The sequence below is a fragment of the Falco peregrinus genome, chromosome 7, assembly GCF_023634155.1.
Source record: "Falco peregrinus isolate bFalPer1 chromosome 7, bFalPer1.pri, whole genome shotgun sequence".
Classification (NCBI taxonomy): Eukaryota; Metazoa; Chordata; class Aves; order Falconiformes; family Falconidae; genus Falco; species Falco peregrinus.
In genome coordinates this window covers 1,372,875-1,388,089 of record NC_073727.1, presented here as the reverse complement: position 1 = coordinate 1,388,089, position 15,215 = coordinate 1,372,875, and the positions used below count along the sequence as shown (strand labels likewise).

At 41.4% G+C, this 15,215-nt stretch overlaps 1 protein-coding gene across 6 annotated transcripts in view; it reads left to right on the top strand.

The window, feature by feature from the left end:
• GPCPD1 (glycerophosphocholine phosphodiesterase 1) overlaps positions 1–13,850 on the top strand; it is a 46,735-nt gene extending 32,885 nt beyond the window's left edge. For 3 of the 6 annotated variants that reach the window (XM_055810070.1, XM_055810069.1, XM_027779815.2), the window contains exons 15-20: positions 554–615; positions 2,048–2,113; positions 3,098–3,234; positions 4,415–4,550; positions 4,891–5,051; positions 11,985–13,850. In XM_055810070.1, coding sequence (XP_055666045.1) covers positions 554–615; positions 2,048–2,113; positions 3,098–3,234; positions 4,415–4,550; positions 4,891–5,051; positions 11,985–12,189 — 767 coding nt within the window. In that variant the 3' untranslated portion in view covers positions 12,190–13,850. Of the gene's footprint in view, positions 1–553; positions 616–2,047; positions 2,114–3,097; positions 3,235–4,414; positions 4,551–4,890; positions 5,052–8,297; positions 8,399–11,051; positions 11,220–11,984 lie in introns of all 6 variants that reach the window. The other 3 variants (XR_008748054.1, XR_008748053.1, XM_055810072.1) reach the window with 3 other exon arrangements.
• Positions 13,851–15,215: the final 1,365 nt, after the last annotated feature.

Below are 15,215 nucleotides of genomic sequence, written 5' to 3'. Positions count from 1 at the left end.
AAATATATATTTTATGAATATTCATAATTGCCACTAATGCTCCCATCTTATGCTTCTCCAGCTGAACCTTTTTGGCAGCTCTTCAGAACTGCTAGCAAGAACTTTGGTAACTGCTGTAGGCTGTCTTCCTGGTGCTGTAAATCTTGGGCCTTAATTCATCCCCTTTATAGGGACAGCAAACTGACAAAGTATTTTACACGTTCTAACTGTCTGGGAAAAGATAAAATAAATAATAAGCCTTGACAGGCAAGGCTGCTTGTACTGGATGTGATTCAGTGGCTGAAACAGTGAGGGATGGAAGAACCTGTTTCTGATAAATATTCAGGCAAGATTTTTAATAAGGGTAAAAATTATTTTCCCAATGGCAAAACACGAATTGCCAACACTATCATTGGAGTATGTCAGTGTTAGAGGGAAGGCTTTGGTAATCAAAGGATAGACCTGGTTCCATTCTTTACTCTCAAAGGCCTTATGATTTTGAGCCAGTCTTTTCTTGCTGGGATTAGTAGTGCTGCTGTTTGTTTTTGATTCAATATTTTGTATTTCTTTTCAGCATCTTTTAAAGAAGAAGAAAACTCTGCTTTTGAGACCCAGCCATTTCCTTCTCTGCAGAGAGTAAGCAGCAAATATAGAGCAATAGAGATTATGACTGTGAAATGTGAAAACATGTGTTTTTCTTTCAGCTTTGCGCATGTAGCAAGAGATAGTCGTATTTGGGTTTGGGCCTCTGATATCAGTGCTGGAACTGAGAACATAGGTTTTATTGTTGACCACTGAAGCCTTTTCAGCACTTAAAAGTAATAGATTGCCTACCTTTCAAGCTTCTTAATTCACGAACCCATGTGGTATAGCCTAGGATGCACTCAGTTTTACAGCTGGTTAGCATCTGAGTATTGCATTCAGATACAATAACAATTGTTTGCTAATTTGGGGTAAAAAACCCAGAAACAAACCAACCAAAAAACCCTGGCCTTTGGTAATTCATCACGTACTCTTGCCCATCTGAAAAAGCCAGGCACAGAGAAATGTTAAGTGGATTTCTTTTCTAGTACATTCCAATGACTGTTTGCCAGATTTGGGCTTTGTGTTGGCTTATTTTTCACAGAAACAACTGACAATTGTTGACCAAATACAGTTTCATACCATTTGCAGTCTTTTTTTCCTCTATTATTATTTTTCCCCTCACTATTTTTCCTGATGTCTGAACTTTAATATGAATGTTAATATGCCTTCTAGGGACTTGTTTTATACAATAATACTGCTTTTTATTTGGGTTTTGGAGATTATTAATATCCAATTGTTCATAGGGTTATATCAGAGCATGTATGAACTATCCATCAGTTACAGGTCATATGCCCCACTGTTTGGGGTTTTTTTTTACTGTCTAATCAGATACTGCTTAACTGCAGAAAATAAGAGAACTTTGTATAATAGACTAATGAGGTTTGATTCCTCTACCTGTTTCGATTCCCTAAATTTAATTTTCTTCCTATAAGAAAGGCTATGTTACTCTCTTCTGTACCTGGCATCTTTACAGGGTTAAAGAATCATCTACCAGTGTTTCCTTAATTTCATTAGCCGTTAGTTTCACCTTTTGATTTGAAGTCACCTTACCAATAGTTCTTCAAATTTCACATATTTCTGTGTTGTCATCATAATGGCAAGCTCCTGGATATCATACTTGGGATTATGTGTAGTTTAAGATACTTTCTGCCTTCAGAAAAACTTCCTGGAGAAATAAAAACAGTGTCATCTTTAGGAGTACAAATGGGGTATTTCTCACACACCTAAAGGTGAATTAACTTGCATTTGTACCTTCTCAAAACTTTGTCCTTAAGATTCTGTCCATTTTTATGTATTTCCTAACTTTAAACTGAAGTAGAAGAAGGTGTATATGTATCTTGTGTTAAATGTTATTTTTTTTTTTTTTATTACACTGTTAGACCCTATTGGCATTAAATTCCAATGTATTCTCCCGGTAGTTACCCTCGTAGGGCTTAGATGTCCTGTTTTTCTTTGGATTCTCTTCATAAAGAAATTTTTTCAGGTCCTGGAGTCTGTTTCTGAAGATGTTGGGTTCAACATAGAAATAAAATGGATCTGCCAACAAAGGGTAAGTAAATGTACATGTGGTTTACTTTGATACTATGCCATGTCAAATTACAGGCTTTAGCCATGAGAATGGCAGGCTAAGCTAGGAACAAAGGCGTAATTTGGTTTTTTTTTTTTGTTTTTGGTTTTTTTTTTAATGTCACCCTCTTGTTTTATTATAACCTGCTGTCTTTGAATCTGGGAGTATAACAGCACCACTCTAGCAAATGAAGAAACTTACTCTTAAAATGATAGGAGCTATTTATAGGGTTGAGTTCATAATACAGCTCAGACTGCTTTTAGTAGAAGACCCTTTTTAAAGTCAGTGGGTCGCAGCAGGTTGCGTATACTGTATGTGGGAGAAGTGACGAGTTCAGACTCTCCTGGCCTGATGCAGGAGCAGCTACAACGTTGTGCAGCAACACAAGCAGCTGTTTCCTTCAGCTGGATTGCTTAGTGCTTGGTCTAGAAGGAAATGATTGTCAGGGCTAGGACTGGAAGCCTGGAGTGGGGTAAAGAAACTAAGCAGAGGGGTAGGTGGAAGTCTGTATGCATGGAGATACTGATGCTCTTAACAGGTCAGCTGCAGGAATACTGGTACCTGCTATTCTCAAAGACGTTTGAGAAGTATCCTCTTCTATTTCTACAAATCTTGCTGTATTTTTCTATTTAGAAATAGAAGTACAAAATATCTGTAATAACTTTTAGTGATCTTTCATTTAATTCCTTTGTTTTTTCAAAATAATGCTTCCCAGAAACTCTTCTTGGATGAGAAGACAGTCAATTTTTCAGTGAATCTTACTGCTGTAGTATTCAGCTGCAGCTCACAGGCTGATGGCTGTGTAGATCTGTAGCTAGCATTTAGCAGACTGAAGGAGTGACTTCTGTATTCGGACTGGCAAACTGAGCTCTCGTTTTGCTGAGGTTGAGTGAGAGACCATTGCTGGTTAAAATACTTTTAGCAAGCAAGTAATTCAAGGCTGAAACTTGCCCTTTCGTTTTCCAGGATGGACAGTGGGACGGCAACTTGTCAACTTACTTTGATATGAACCTCTTTCTAGATATTATTCTAAAGACTGTTTTGATGAATGCTGGAAGAAGAAGAATTGTATTTTCTTCTTTTAATGCAGATATTTGTACAATGTAAGTTAAGAAGAGATAATGTATCTTCTTGTTTGTGGTTGGTGGGGGATTTTTTTTTTTGGTAAAATTGACTTTGGACATAAGAATACCCAATAAGAAGCAAATCATGTTTTGATTAGATCTAAACTTTGAATGCCAAAATAGTTGGGGATTGAGACAAGACCACATTGTCATCTGAGCTGTGCCAAAAATAAAATAGGAGAGCAAAGTCAAAGTAGACATTTTTGTCAAGTGCCTTCCTGAATGCTTCAGTCTTGACACAGCAAAAAAGGCTGTGATTTCTTCTGGTATCACAGTGTCTTTTTCTTGAGGGGTACACAAGCCTAATTTACAAAGAAAATCATCTTAGTTACAATTTTTTCACTGTATCTGCCTTTTTAAAAAGACAGAAAAATGAAAGAACTTTGGATTACCTGTGTTTGGTTTGGGTGTTTTGGAGTTTTTTGTTTTGTTAAGCAGTTTGTTTTTCTTTTATGGAATGTCATATTGAAGGTATTGGGGCACTGAAAAAGCATAGAAATTGAACTGGGGAGCAAATAGTTGGGATACATATAAACTAACAATATGCTGTAGCACTTTGTAACAAGAAGTGATTTAGCACTGTTAATGTAAGGCTTTATGGAAATCTCATTTGCTGAGAGGCTGCACCGATGAAATACCATTGAAGGGTAAATGGGCAGGACAAAACCAAATCAGGGTAGTGATAAAAGAGTTAAGAAGCAAGCGTGTAAGAGTGCGTAATGCTAATCCCAAAATTTTGCTTCCATCTGTTGTCATTTCATACCATCTGACTGGAAAAATACACTAGTAAGGTTAGATGTTGTATATTAACCACATTTAGAAATTCTTATCGTGAATCTTTATTTTACTGTAACTCTCATTTAAGAAGAAAATTACAGAATTGAACAGTTTGAAAAGTTTATATAAACATTTTGAGGATGTGGGTCTGAGTTCACCTTGAAGTCTGGCTTCCCTCAAACTGTAAGTCTCTAGTAGTGCCAAAAAGAACAGTTGGAGCAGTTTGTCACGCAGTTTGATACTAAATGGTAGTACCATCTTGTTGCACCAGCTAGGGACTAGAAGAACATGCAGTAAGGAGTGTGATTCTCAAACAGTAATATTGAATTCCCCTGCTTTTTAACACATCTGCTACTTGCAAACTTTTTTTTTTTCCTAACAGGGTTCGGCATAAGCAGAACAAGTACCCTGTGCTATTTCTCACCCAAGGAGAATCTAAACTCTATCCAGAGCTTATGGATCTTAGGTCTCGTACAACTCCAATTGCCATTACTTTTGCACAATTTGAAAACTTGCTGGTAAGCCGACAAGTTCTGATATTACTTGGCAGTAAAATGAAACAATTATTACTACTTGTTGTAAATCTATAATTTTTGACGCTAATGCTTGAAATGAAGACTAACCTCATAGAAGAAATACACTAACATTTTGTAACTGCCAAAATAATGTTCTTTGTTTCAAATGTCTGTTTACTACAGTGTTTAAAAAGTAGTACTGTCAGTAAACTCTTTAATCGTATTAAATTATTTTTTATTATGAATGACATTGTAAGGAGCTGCAAGTGTCAAAAGATTACAAAAACCTGATGTGAGAGTGTTTCAGAAACATGGATTTTAATTAAACTCTTCTGTATTTCAGGGAATTAATGTGCACTCTGAAGATCTGCTGAGGAATCCGTCATTTATTAAAAGGGCCAAATCTAAGGGCCTAGTTATTTTTTCATGGGGTGATGATGCAAATGACCCAGATAACAGGAAGAAGTTGAGAGAATATGGTGTTCATGGGCTAATATATGACAGGTACTTAACTGTGTTTTTAATAATAATAAAGCTTAGGAACTGTGGTATCCTGACTCTTGTGAAATTTCACGTTGCTTTTTGGCTGTCTTGAGTGCAGAATATCTTCCTTTTGTACTGTAAGTACAAGAAGCTCATAAACGCAGTTCATGAGCACGGCTAACACTAATTCCTACTTTTTCAGCTGTATATATGAAGCAGAATAACTTTTGTTTCTCCTGAGGTTAACGTAAATGTAATTTGATTCTTTAAAGAACTAGTGCATGGCATACACATTTAATGTGCTATTAACATTCCTGATGGTAATTTTTAAACTTTGACTGTGACACAGTGAGGACAGTGTTATTTAACTGTTTGGCTGAAATCTCAAGCTTTCTACACTTAGTTACGGAAATAGTTAACACAACTTAAGTGAATGATTTTAACTGAATTTTTTGCCAATGTTCTGTTGTGTTTCAAAGCTGTGAATTCACCACTTTTCCAGTTAAAATTAGCTTGGTGTGGTTCTCAGGGCAAACTGCCAAATTAGTTGCTTCAGAAGGTAGTTGTTACATCCACACAGTTCAGGTGGACTTGGGAGTACTCTGGTAAATCTGTGAACAAAAGTATTATTTTAGTTCCTTACTAAACCCAAAAGTTTTAGCTCTTTTATGAGAAAAGATGTGAAACTCATTATTATACGATGACGATTAATTTGAGAAGCTGTATTAAATTAGAATTTACGATAGATTGCAAACAATATGTACCTGGAATAGCTTTAGGTGTAACTGAACTGTCAAATTGCAGAAGTTTTTCAAACATCTTGCTTTAGCAGGGGCATTGTTTTGCATATAGTTTTACCTGGAGAAAATAAGTGTGTGTGGGATCAAGTAACATCAAGGGCTCTGTTTTATAAAGTGGAAACTGAGAGTCAAGTTAAAATGTATCTAAAGGCAAGAAATCATTTGCAATTGAGAGTTCTAGGCTCCCAGTGTGAAAAACTGTTAACTCCCTTCAATCTGATCTTGGCTATTGAGAGTCCTCCAGAGTGACGGGTCAGTGTTTCTCTGGTTTGCTGGGGTGTCCCTTCTCGTACTGTATAGAGTGTCTCCTATTATTTGGTGGTAAAAAGGAATAACGAGATTTTTACACCGGGGATCAGCTTCAGACTTGAAGTCATTGAAATGTAAGCCCTCTTCTCTGCTACAGCAGTGCTACGTGTTGTACCTCTCCTACAACTGAAGATTGAGGCCCCTTTAGTAGACGAAAAGTATCTCTGGACTAGTGTGCAGACAAGACGGTACTCCAGCTCTTTAGTGTATGGGCATAGAATTGTTAAGTAATTCGATTCTATGGTATGTGTAACTTGCAGTGATAAACTATCAGTCTATAGACAGGTGGGGTGTTTTAATCAAACACTACGGCATAAAGTGTTCTTATGCAAAATGTCTGTTCATCTGATGTCTACTAATCCAGTCCTCTGGAGTTCTTAATTACTCCTGATGCAATAAGATATGCACTACTATTAGTAAAGCAGGTGACAGCCTTTTTTTCTGACTTCACGTTACTTTCATTACTTCAGATACTTAATTGCTCAACACTACTTAAGTAACATTGCACTTATGTCAAGGCTGCAAGTCTGCTATGTGTCATCTTACAGTGCCTTTTGTACTGCTTCCTGTGTTTTAGGTTGCAGTATGATAGCAGAACATCTTTTGCCTCGCCTTCTCATGACTGACCAATTCACTGGAATTGCTTATAGGCTGAATTCCCTTACGGATTTAACTGAACAAAAAATTTTAGCCTTCCTGCACAATTTAGACCATCTAGATTCTTAATAGTAATCATCTCTCCTCTCATAGCCTTTCCTCTGTATGTCTCTCTTCCACCTTGTTGACATCTTTCCACCTCATTGAGATAAACCCCAAAATTAATATCAATTTCAAAGCTGTTTAAAAAACAGTAGTACAGTAGTGCATTTTTTTCTTTCTTTTTCAAGCTACAAACTGCAGTTGAGTAGCAAACAATTACTTTGTTTTGGGATAATTGTTGCAGGCTTGTTAACTATAATTTCTAAATTTTACTGACCTTTTTTTTTTTCTGTAGGCCAGAACAAATACTGGAATGTTCCTTTACAATTCTTAATTATTTTTCAGAATTTACTAATTGTCTGAGTAGAATTAAATCTAATCTTAATATAGGTTCCTTAGAAGGAGCATGACACTTCCTGAAAATTGCACCAGAATTTTCACCAGATATCTCAAGCTGGACATTTTGAAATGCAGGTGGTACCTGCAAGTCCTGGATGCATGTCTAAATCTAAAAACCTGGCAGCAAGTGTTCCCATTCACAGTGGAGTTGCTGGGTAAAGAGGGAGTCTTTTGAAACCACCTACAACTACCTGACAGGAGGCTGTAGCGAGGTGGGTGTTGGTCTCTTCTGCCAAGTAGCAAGTGATAGGACAAGACAAGATGACCTCAGGTTGTGCCAGGGGATGTTTAAATTGCTTATTAGGAAAAATTTCTTCACTAGGAGTGTTGTCAAGCACTGGAAGAGGCTGCCCAGGGAAGTGGTGGAGTCACCATCCCTGAGGTGTTTAACAGACGTGTAGACATGGTGGCTAAGAACGTGGTTTAGTGGTGGACTTGGCAGTGTGAGCTTTACGGTCTTGAGGGTCTTTTCCAACCTAAATGATTCTGTTTGAGTGTATGAAGTTAATATCAAGACTTCACATTGTCAAAAGTTTATGTATGGGGTAAGCATCCGTATTCTGTGCTGTTTGAAGTTTAGAAATAAATTCAAAACTACTGTGAAGCAGAACTCCAGTATTGAGAGAGGGAGTGATGTACGCGTGTGTTTCAAGGTCTAGAAATAAGTAGGGGTAGCAGTAACCCATTTACTAGTGTAAGGTGAATTTATGCTACAGTTGCAGTTTCAAGTTCCAGAATATTTCCAGGACTGAATGAGGATGTGCTGCTTCCATGGCTTCTGCAGAATTTTTCTTCTCTGGATTTAAGGCCAAGTGCAGATGTTTATCAAAAAATCGCTGTGCCTGGTGTTTTGTGTTGCTGTTTACTAGACCTTTACTTAAACCATCTTAATAACAGTTATTTGTCTGAATAAGCTAGGAAGCAAATACAGCTTTTAGGCTGCTTGGATATGGGCCTGAGTTATTGTTATTGCATGCAGTAATTATTCAAAGAGTATGAACCATCTGGGTAGAGATGATTTCTCTAAGTTATTTTTTCCGAACTTTAATTGTCCATGTAGAATTGAGCAAAACATTGTAGCCACTTGTGAAGATGGCAGGAAAACAGTGTCCTGAATGCCAAAAGTTGCTGATATCAAGTGTCGGGCAAAAAAAAATGCAGGTAGGAGGTCTTGAGTTTGTTTTGCATGGCGAAAAACTGCAAGACTAAATCCAAAAAGCTTACAAATGTCAGTGCTATTAAAAGAACAACCTCACTGGGGCAGAGGAAAGAATCCCCCCGCCTCCCCACCCCATCTGGTCCTTTCTCCACTTGGGCTGCAAATTACTAGACATACCCGAAGCCATGGAACCAATCGCATGGCCTAGTGCAGTTGCCAGGACAATATTCTGCTTTTTTCTTATGTTTAACTAGCATTCATCTCAGCGCTCAAAAATAAACTGCTTATGTTAAAAGGGCAACCTACAGACAAGTTGCTATCTCTGCCCACAGGGCTTCTATTTGGGCCCTAATCCAGAAAAGTACTTCAGGTACGTGGCTGGGTATCTTCTGTTCACACAGAAAATTACGTCTCATGCTTGAAACGCTTGTTTAGAGAAGAAACATTAACCTATTGCAGTAAAATTCTCTGGATTGGCAAAAGTAATGAATTGTGAAGCAGGATTTGTGGCGTGATTTATCTGGTATTTTTCTCCTGGCCTGTTTACAAAGCTTATCCAGGAAATATTTCCGCATTTGAATGTGCTTAACTCAATAAGAACAGTGCAGTCTTACGTTTGTACACCAGTTGGCTGTATATTAAATACCAATGTGGAGAGGAGGTGGGTGCTAACTTACACTTGTATTATCTTTGGGGTTTTTTAGTTCACTTTACATGGTCTGAGTTCTGTTTGCTGAATAATACACATAGCTGCATGAAAATACTATAAACAGTAATCCTCCAACATCTATGGTGGAAGCTCTTCCATGAGAATCTTCAGTGTGCCTGTCTCCTCTCTAAACACTACAGTTCCTTGTGGCTGCACGTTGCATTTGCAGACTCCAGACAAAAGCTCTGTGCTTTATCAGCGTTAGTAACTTCCCAAAACTAACACAAATTTAAGTGGCAATAAAGACAAAAGCATTCAAAACACTTCTCAAAACTAGAAGACTGTCCAAATTTGCACCATTTTATTTGCCTGCAACTGAATGTTACTTAAATAAGTAACACCGTGGATATATGTAGGAAGTTAACTAGTATTAGTTGATTTGTAGTTTAATCTACTCAGTGATTGAATTAAGATGTTACACAGTGGCAGTCTGAAGTCTTCCTTTGTGAATTGCAAAGTAAACTCAAGCTTACCTTGAAACATAAAGAAAAATGAAAAGTTTTAAGCAAAAGCTTCAGAAAACCTTTTAAGCATGAAAGCAGTGTTTTGATGCTGCTGACTCTTGGTTTTTGGACCAAGCAATAGTGAAGAAAACCAGCTGTGACTGACACTTGCTGGATGTATGTGTTTTCAGGGGCTGCAAACACACCTGAGGGGAGCGAAGCACGTCAGTTCTGTGCCCGCTGCATAACCCTGGAATGTTGTGCAAGGCTTTTTGTAGAAAGTGCTAGTTTAAAACAGTAGGATTTGGAGGACTTCCCAGTCTTCTCCAGGGCTTGCATACTGATAGGATGTCAAATGGAGGAACTTTGGTGCATAGTTACTTACAAATAATTGTCCTGTTGAAGAGCGAAGGATAGGGAGATGAGAGCTTATTCCTTATCTTGATAGTGATGTTGGAAATAATTTGTTAAGAGAAGTCCTGGAGCCGTTTTCTGTTTTTGCCAACTGCTGGTGTACTTTTGTGGACCCAAACGAAGAGGGGGGACCAGAAATTCTGAGGTGCGAGGGTAGCTCTGCTTCATTAGAAGAAACACTGTATATACACTGGAGCAGACTGGTTCCAGTGGAGTGTGTGAAAGGAGCTTGGAGGGTTGGACTTGTCCAAAATCTCAATTGCAAAGAACTGAGTATGAGGCAAGAATTACAGAATTAATGGTTGTCCTAGTAAAAAACTAATGAAATACTTGCCAGAAGCTGCTTAAAACATTTTTAGCCACGCTCTAGGAACAAGTGGCTTAGTTGCTTTTCTGGTGTCTGGCTGATGGGAGGTACTTGATTGGCAGTTTCTAAAGTGTGTTGCTATATAGAAAACTATCTTCTAATTTCAGTGCTTTCTCCTGAATGCATAGAGAAATTTGTCCTGTGTCAGCTAACCTAGCCAACAAAGCACAGGTGGTACCTGCAAAATAAAAGCCCATCCGTCCTTCCTTCCAGGATGCAGGTGTCTTCTGTGAGGCAATTTTCGGTCCTGTCTTTGGCCTGTGTTAGCTTATAGGTGCTGTGCAGGTAACTGCTGTGCCTTCTGTGCGTGTTCCGTAGGACCAGACAGCGTTTGTCCTCGCTTCTAGGAGTTTCTTTACAGAGACTATCTTTGATCTTACTGTAGGGAATGTGATCCATATCTGTATTTCCTGCAGAAGTGTTTCCTCATTTGAATCCCATTTTCTATATGACTCTTCAAGCTGCATATTATTTTTGATGTCTTGGACTTGCCAACAGTTCAAAGTTGTCTTGCCAGCATAAAAAGGCACCCGGCACTGTATCATGTAGCCGTCCATTGTTTTCGTTGTGTTGCCGTGTCCCTTTTGGACATAGCTTGAAGTTATGGTATGAAAGAGAAAGGATGATGCAATAAAAACTAACCACTTTCTTGAAGGAATTGTAAGTGAAAATTACAAATATTCATAAAAGACTAAGGCAGAAGCCATGGTGATTTCTTCCAGCAGCTCTCATTTGAAGGAGGTAAACCTGGAGATGTGCAATACCTGAAACTGTGTAAGCGCGACAGCTGCAGGAGAGGGGAACTGGATGCCAGGATTTGCAATTTGGAACTAAATAACGTACTGGTGTTAGAAATCAATGTTGGGAGATCAGGATGTATCCTTGTCACAGTAAGTGCTGTAGCAAAGCTAGCTTACAGGAACACGAATGCTTTTGCTTTATAATGTATTACACCAAAATAGCACTTGAGTTACGCTCACTGCCTGTGCCATTAAACTCAAAATGTGTTTTGGATTTGGACAATCTGGTACGATGTTGACAATCACATCCCACAGCTTTGTTTACGTGTGTGAAAAAAGGAAAGTGAAAAGCAGATATACTCTTTAAAGTAGTGTAGGTAGTTAAATTTGCATTGGGTATGACTAAAGATGAGGTTTTCTGGCTTTTACTTGTCACCTAATACTGTAATGGTAATTTTTTACAAAAATGGTTCTGAACTGGGAGTGGTGGTGAAATACTTGTTAAGCAGGAAGTATGAACTCTGTTCAGTGTGGGGTACAAGCAGTGTATCGTGGTCTGCACAAATAATGTCAGTCTCTGAAATTTCTTAGGCTTTTAAGTTTGAAGCCTGGAACTCTGCTTTTCACTGCCTTTGCCACCTGTAAAACAACATTTTTCAGAAGAGTAAGTGAGGTAAATGCCAGTGGGTAGCTTATTAGTCTATCCAATGAAACATTAACCATTGTTTAAAAGGAATACCATTTGATATTGCAAGATGAGTGGCAAAACTTAAGGTACTGACCTCAAACATACTGTTCTTACTGACTTGCTGATACCTAATTTTACTCTAGTAGGGAAAAAGACCCAGTGCCTTCATCTAGTCTACCTGAGATCCGTCAGGCTGATCAGCGCTTTTTCTTTTCTCATTTATTCAGGATATACGACTCAAATCCTGAACAACCAAATATATTCCAGGTGGAGCAGCTGGAACGGCTCAAGAAAGAATTACCAGAACTGAAAAGCTGTGTGTGCCCCACAGTTAGCCACTTTAAATCCATATCTCCATGTAAATGTCATCATAGTTGCCTGGACGAGAAAGCTGTGGATAACTTGAAGAGTGTTCAAATGCAAAAGGACTAACTGTAGGCAGAATGCCATGTTGTATCTAACATCCACCACTGGAACAGTGCTGTCCACGCCTTCAGGTTGGTTTGTTTGCAGTCCCCGAATAGCAATAACAGTGTTTCTCCTTCCTGGCAGTACTTGCTAAAATTTCAAACAATGGTAAAATAGTCAGCCAGTTATTGTTCCAATTTACGTACACAGTTTTAACTTTTTCAAGATTTGCAACTTGATTATAGGAAAAAGAAAATGAAGTATTAACACTAAGTATGTGTTTAAAAATAACAGAAAACCAAGCCATCTGAGGACTGGGAGGGAGTGGAAGCTCAGAAACTAAATTGTAGGGAAGTTACAATGATCTGATGCTGAATATGCTGAGAAATTGTTTTGACTTTGATTTTACTTCAGTGCTACAAGTTGTCAGCCTGTAGCTGACAACAGGAAATTTGAGAGTGCGATTGTAAGATACGTATAATTAGATCTGGCCTGAATAAATTGGTACCTCATTTATATGTATTTGCACCGATACATCCACATCCACCTGTACAAAGCTTTGTGCCATTTTAAAATACCTATATATTTTTAAGTAAACTGCAATGCATATTAACTCCTCTTTTTTTTTTTTTTTTTTTTCCTTTTTCTTTTTTCCTCCCCACTTCATGGCACACTTAGGCTGCTGCTATTGTTTTCTCATTTGCCAGTTTAGTGATGCAGTGTCTGTGTATAGCAGTCAAAGGTGAGGCACCAGTATGATTTTTTTTTTCATTAATCTCACACAGGCTAAACTTTAGAAATGTTGATAATAATTTTAGCAGAATTACAGAAACATCCTCAGTGTCTGAGAATCTTTCTTGCACTGTAACCTTAATAAACAGAATAGGTACCATGCACAAACTCTACAAAATGCATGCTTTCGTTCTTAAGCATGAAATTTAGGTGTTTGCTGAGGCCCTTGCATCTTTACGGTGCTAGTTATGTGTGAAGGGTGCAAGGACCAGCTCAACTACTTAATCTTCTTTGCCTAAAACCACAAGCCTATTATTCACAAACATTTGAAGAAAAGGCTGTGTCATACATGGTTTGTCTTATTTACATAACACAAGCTACTAGCGCTTGTATTTTGCAAGTTTGGGGTTGGTTTTTTGTTTGGTTTGGTTGGGTTTTTTCCTTTGTTCTTTGGAACAAGAATCACCAATGTACTGAATTCAGAAAATCGGTATTCTGTTGGCTGGTATCTATCCTCTGTAATTTATTACAAAGTCATTGTTTAGAGTTCTTAATAGATACGTATGCATGTTCTTTTTCCTCCTGAAGTTGCAGGTCATGCCAACACAACAGCTGTAACTTTCTACTGAAGTGTTAATGTATAATAAGAATGGAAAATATTTATTTTTTTCTCTTGTAAATGGACAAAACAGTATGTACTATATTCTTTATATACAATCATTGCTACATAGAACTGATTGTACAAAGAGTAAAGCCATTGCAAGTAAGTGCTAGAGCCTGCACTGCCGAGTAGTTCGAAACAAGCAGCTTGTTTCAACTTGCCTTGTGCATTTTTGTATTTAAAGTTTGTTTGTCCTGCACAAACAGCACAGTAATGACTAGGTAGCTGGAAGCTGTCTTTTATTTAAAAAAAAAAAAAAAAAAAAAAAAAAGAAAAAAACAAACCCAAACCCAACCACCGTCTGAAGTGTGTGAGCTGTGTTTTCTGGGAGCGAGGGGGCACTGAACCAGATTCTTGACAGCAGCAGCCTGTGGCTGTTACGCGGTAGAGCGTGCTTCTTGGGGTTTTTTCTCTCCTCATCTGTACCCCCCGGGGGCTTCTCTGGGGGCTCTCGGGGGCTTTGCCAACAGCTGTTCGGTGCGTCGCCGCCCGCCAGCGGGGCAGCGCACCCGCGGAGCTGCTGCAGGGGGGGGGCGGTGTTACGTTGTGCTGGCACGGGCTCACGACGCCGTGCCGCTGCGGAGAGCCCCGGCCCCCTCCCAGGCTCGTTTCCCGGCCGTAGGTGCTCGGGGAGCAGCGTTTGCCCGCGCTGCTGGCGGGGGTGCAGCGGCGGTACCGCCGTAGGGCGCGCTGGCAGCCCCCTGCTCGCACGGCGGTTGCGGCGGCAGCTGCGCTAAACCCGGCCGGGCTGCACCGAGCTGTTCCGCGGCGCCGCTTCCCCAGCGGAGCGGAGCTCTCGGCCGGGCCGCCTGGGGCACGGCGGGGGCGTACGGAGCGGGGTGCCAGCCCTGCTGGGCTCGGCGGGGGCTCCGGGTTCCTGCCGGGGCTCCGGCGGCGTTGGCAGCTGCTGTCCGGCTCGCCGAGGCGGGCGCGCTGCCCGGTGGGGCGGGGGGACCTCGGCGGGGCACCAGCGGCCCACCAAGCCGCTCTGGCACCCCCTCAGCACAAGGGCGGGGGGAGAAAACAAGATGGAAAAACCCCTCGTGGGTGGCGATAGAGGCAGTTTGACGGAGCAACAGCAAAGGCGGCTGGCGTGCGCGGAAGCGAAGGAACAGCAGACGCGGCTCCCACGTCCCAGCTGGCGCCGTCCGGCCCCTCCCCGCGGAGCTGCCGCGGCTGCCCCGGGGCACCTCAGCGCCGAGGGTCCCGCGGCCGCCGCCCGCGCCGGGTTCTCCGAGCAGCCCCCGTGCGGGGCGGGGTGTCCCTTCGCGGGGTGCGGGTCAGCTCTCCCGGCCGGCTCCGCTCCCAGGGGATCGCGCCCCGCGCCCCCCACCCCCGCCCCCCCCCCCCAGCCCGCGGGCAGGGGGAGCCGGGGACAGCCCCGGCGCGGTGGCAGCGCCGTTGGCGGCGGCGGTGCTGCTGTCACCGAGCCCGGCCCTGGCACGCCGGTGCCGCGCCGTTCGGCACCGCACCCCGGGTGCGCGGGGGCTGCTGTGCGGAGCGTGCGCGCCGCAGCTGCCCCAGGGACGCCCCCGCTGCCGCACGCGCCCGGCTGCCCGGAGCGGGGCCCTGCGGATCGCCCGCGGCTGCGCTGGCAGAGCCCCCCGCCGGGCGGGCCGGACCGCGCCCCCGCCCGCCGCCCCCCGGCGCTCGGGCC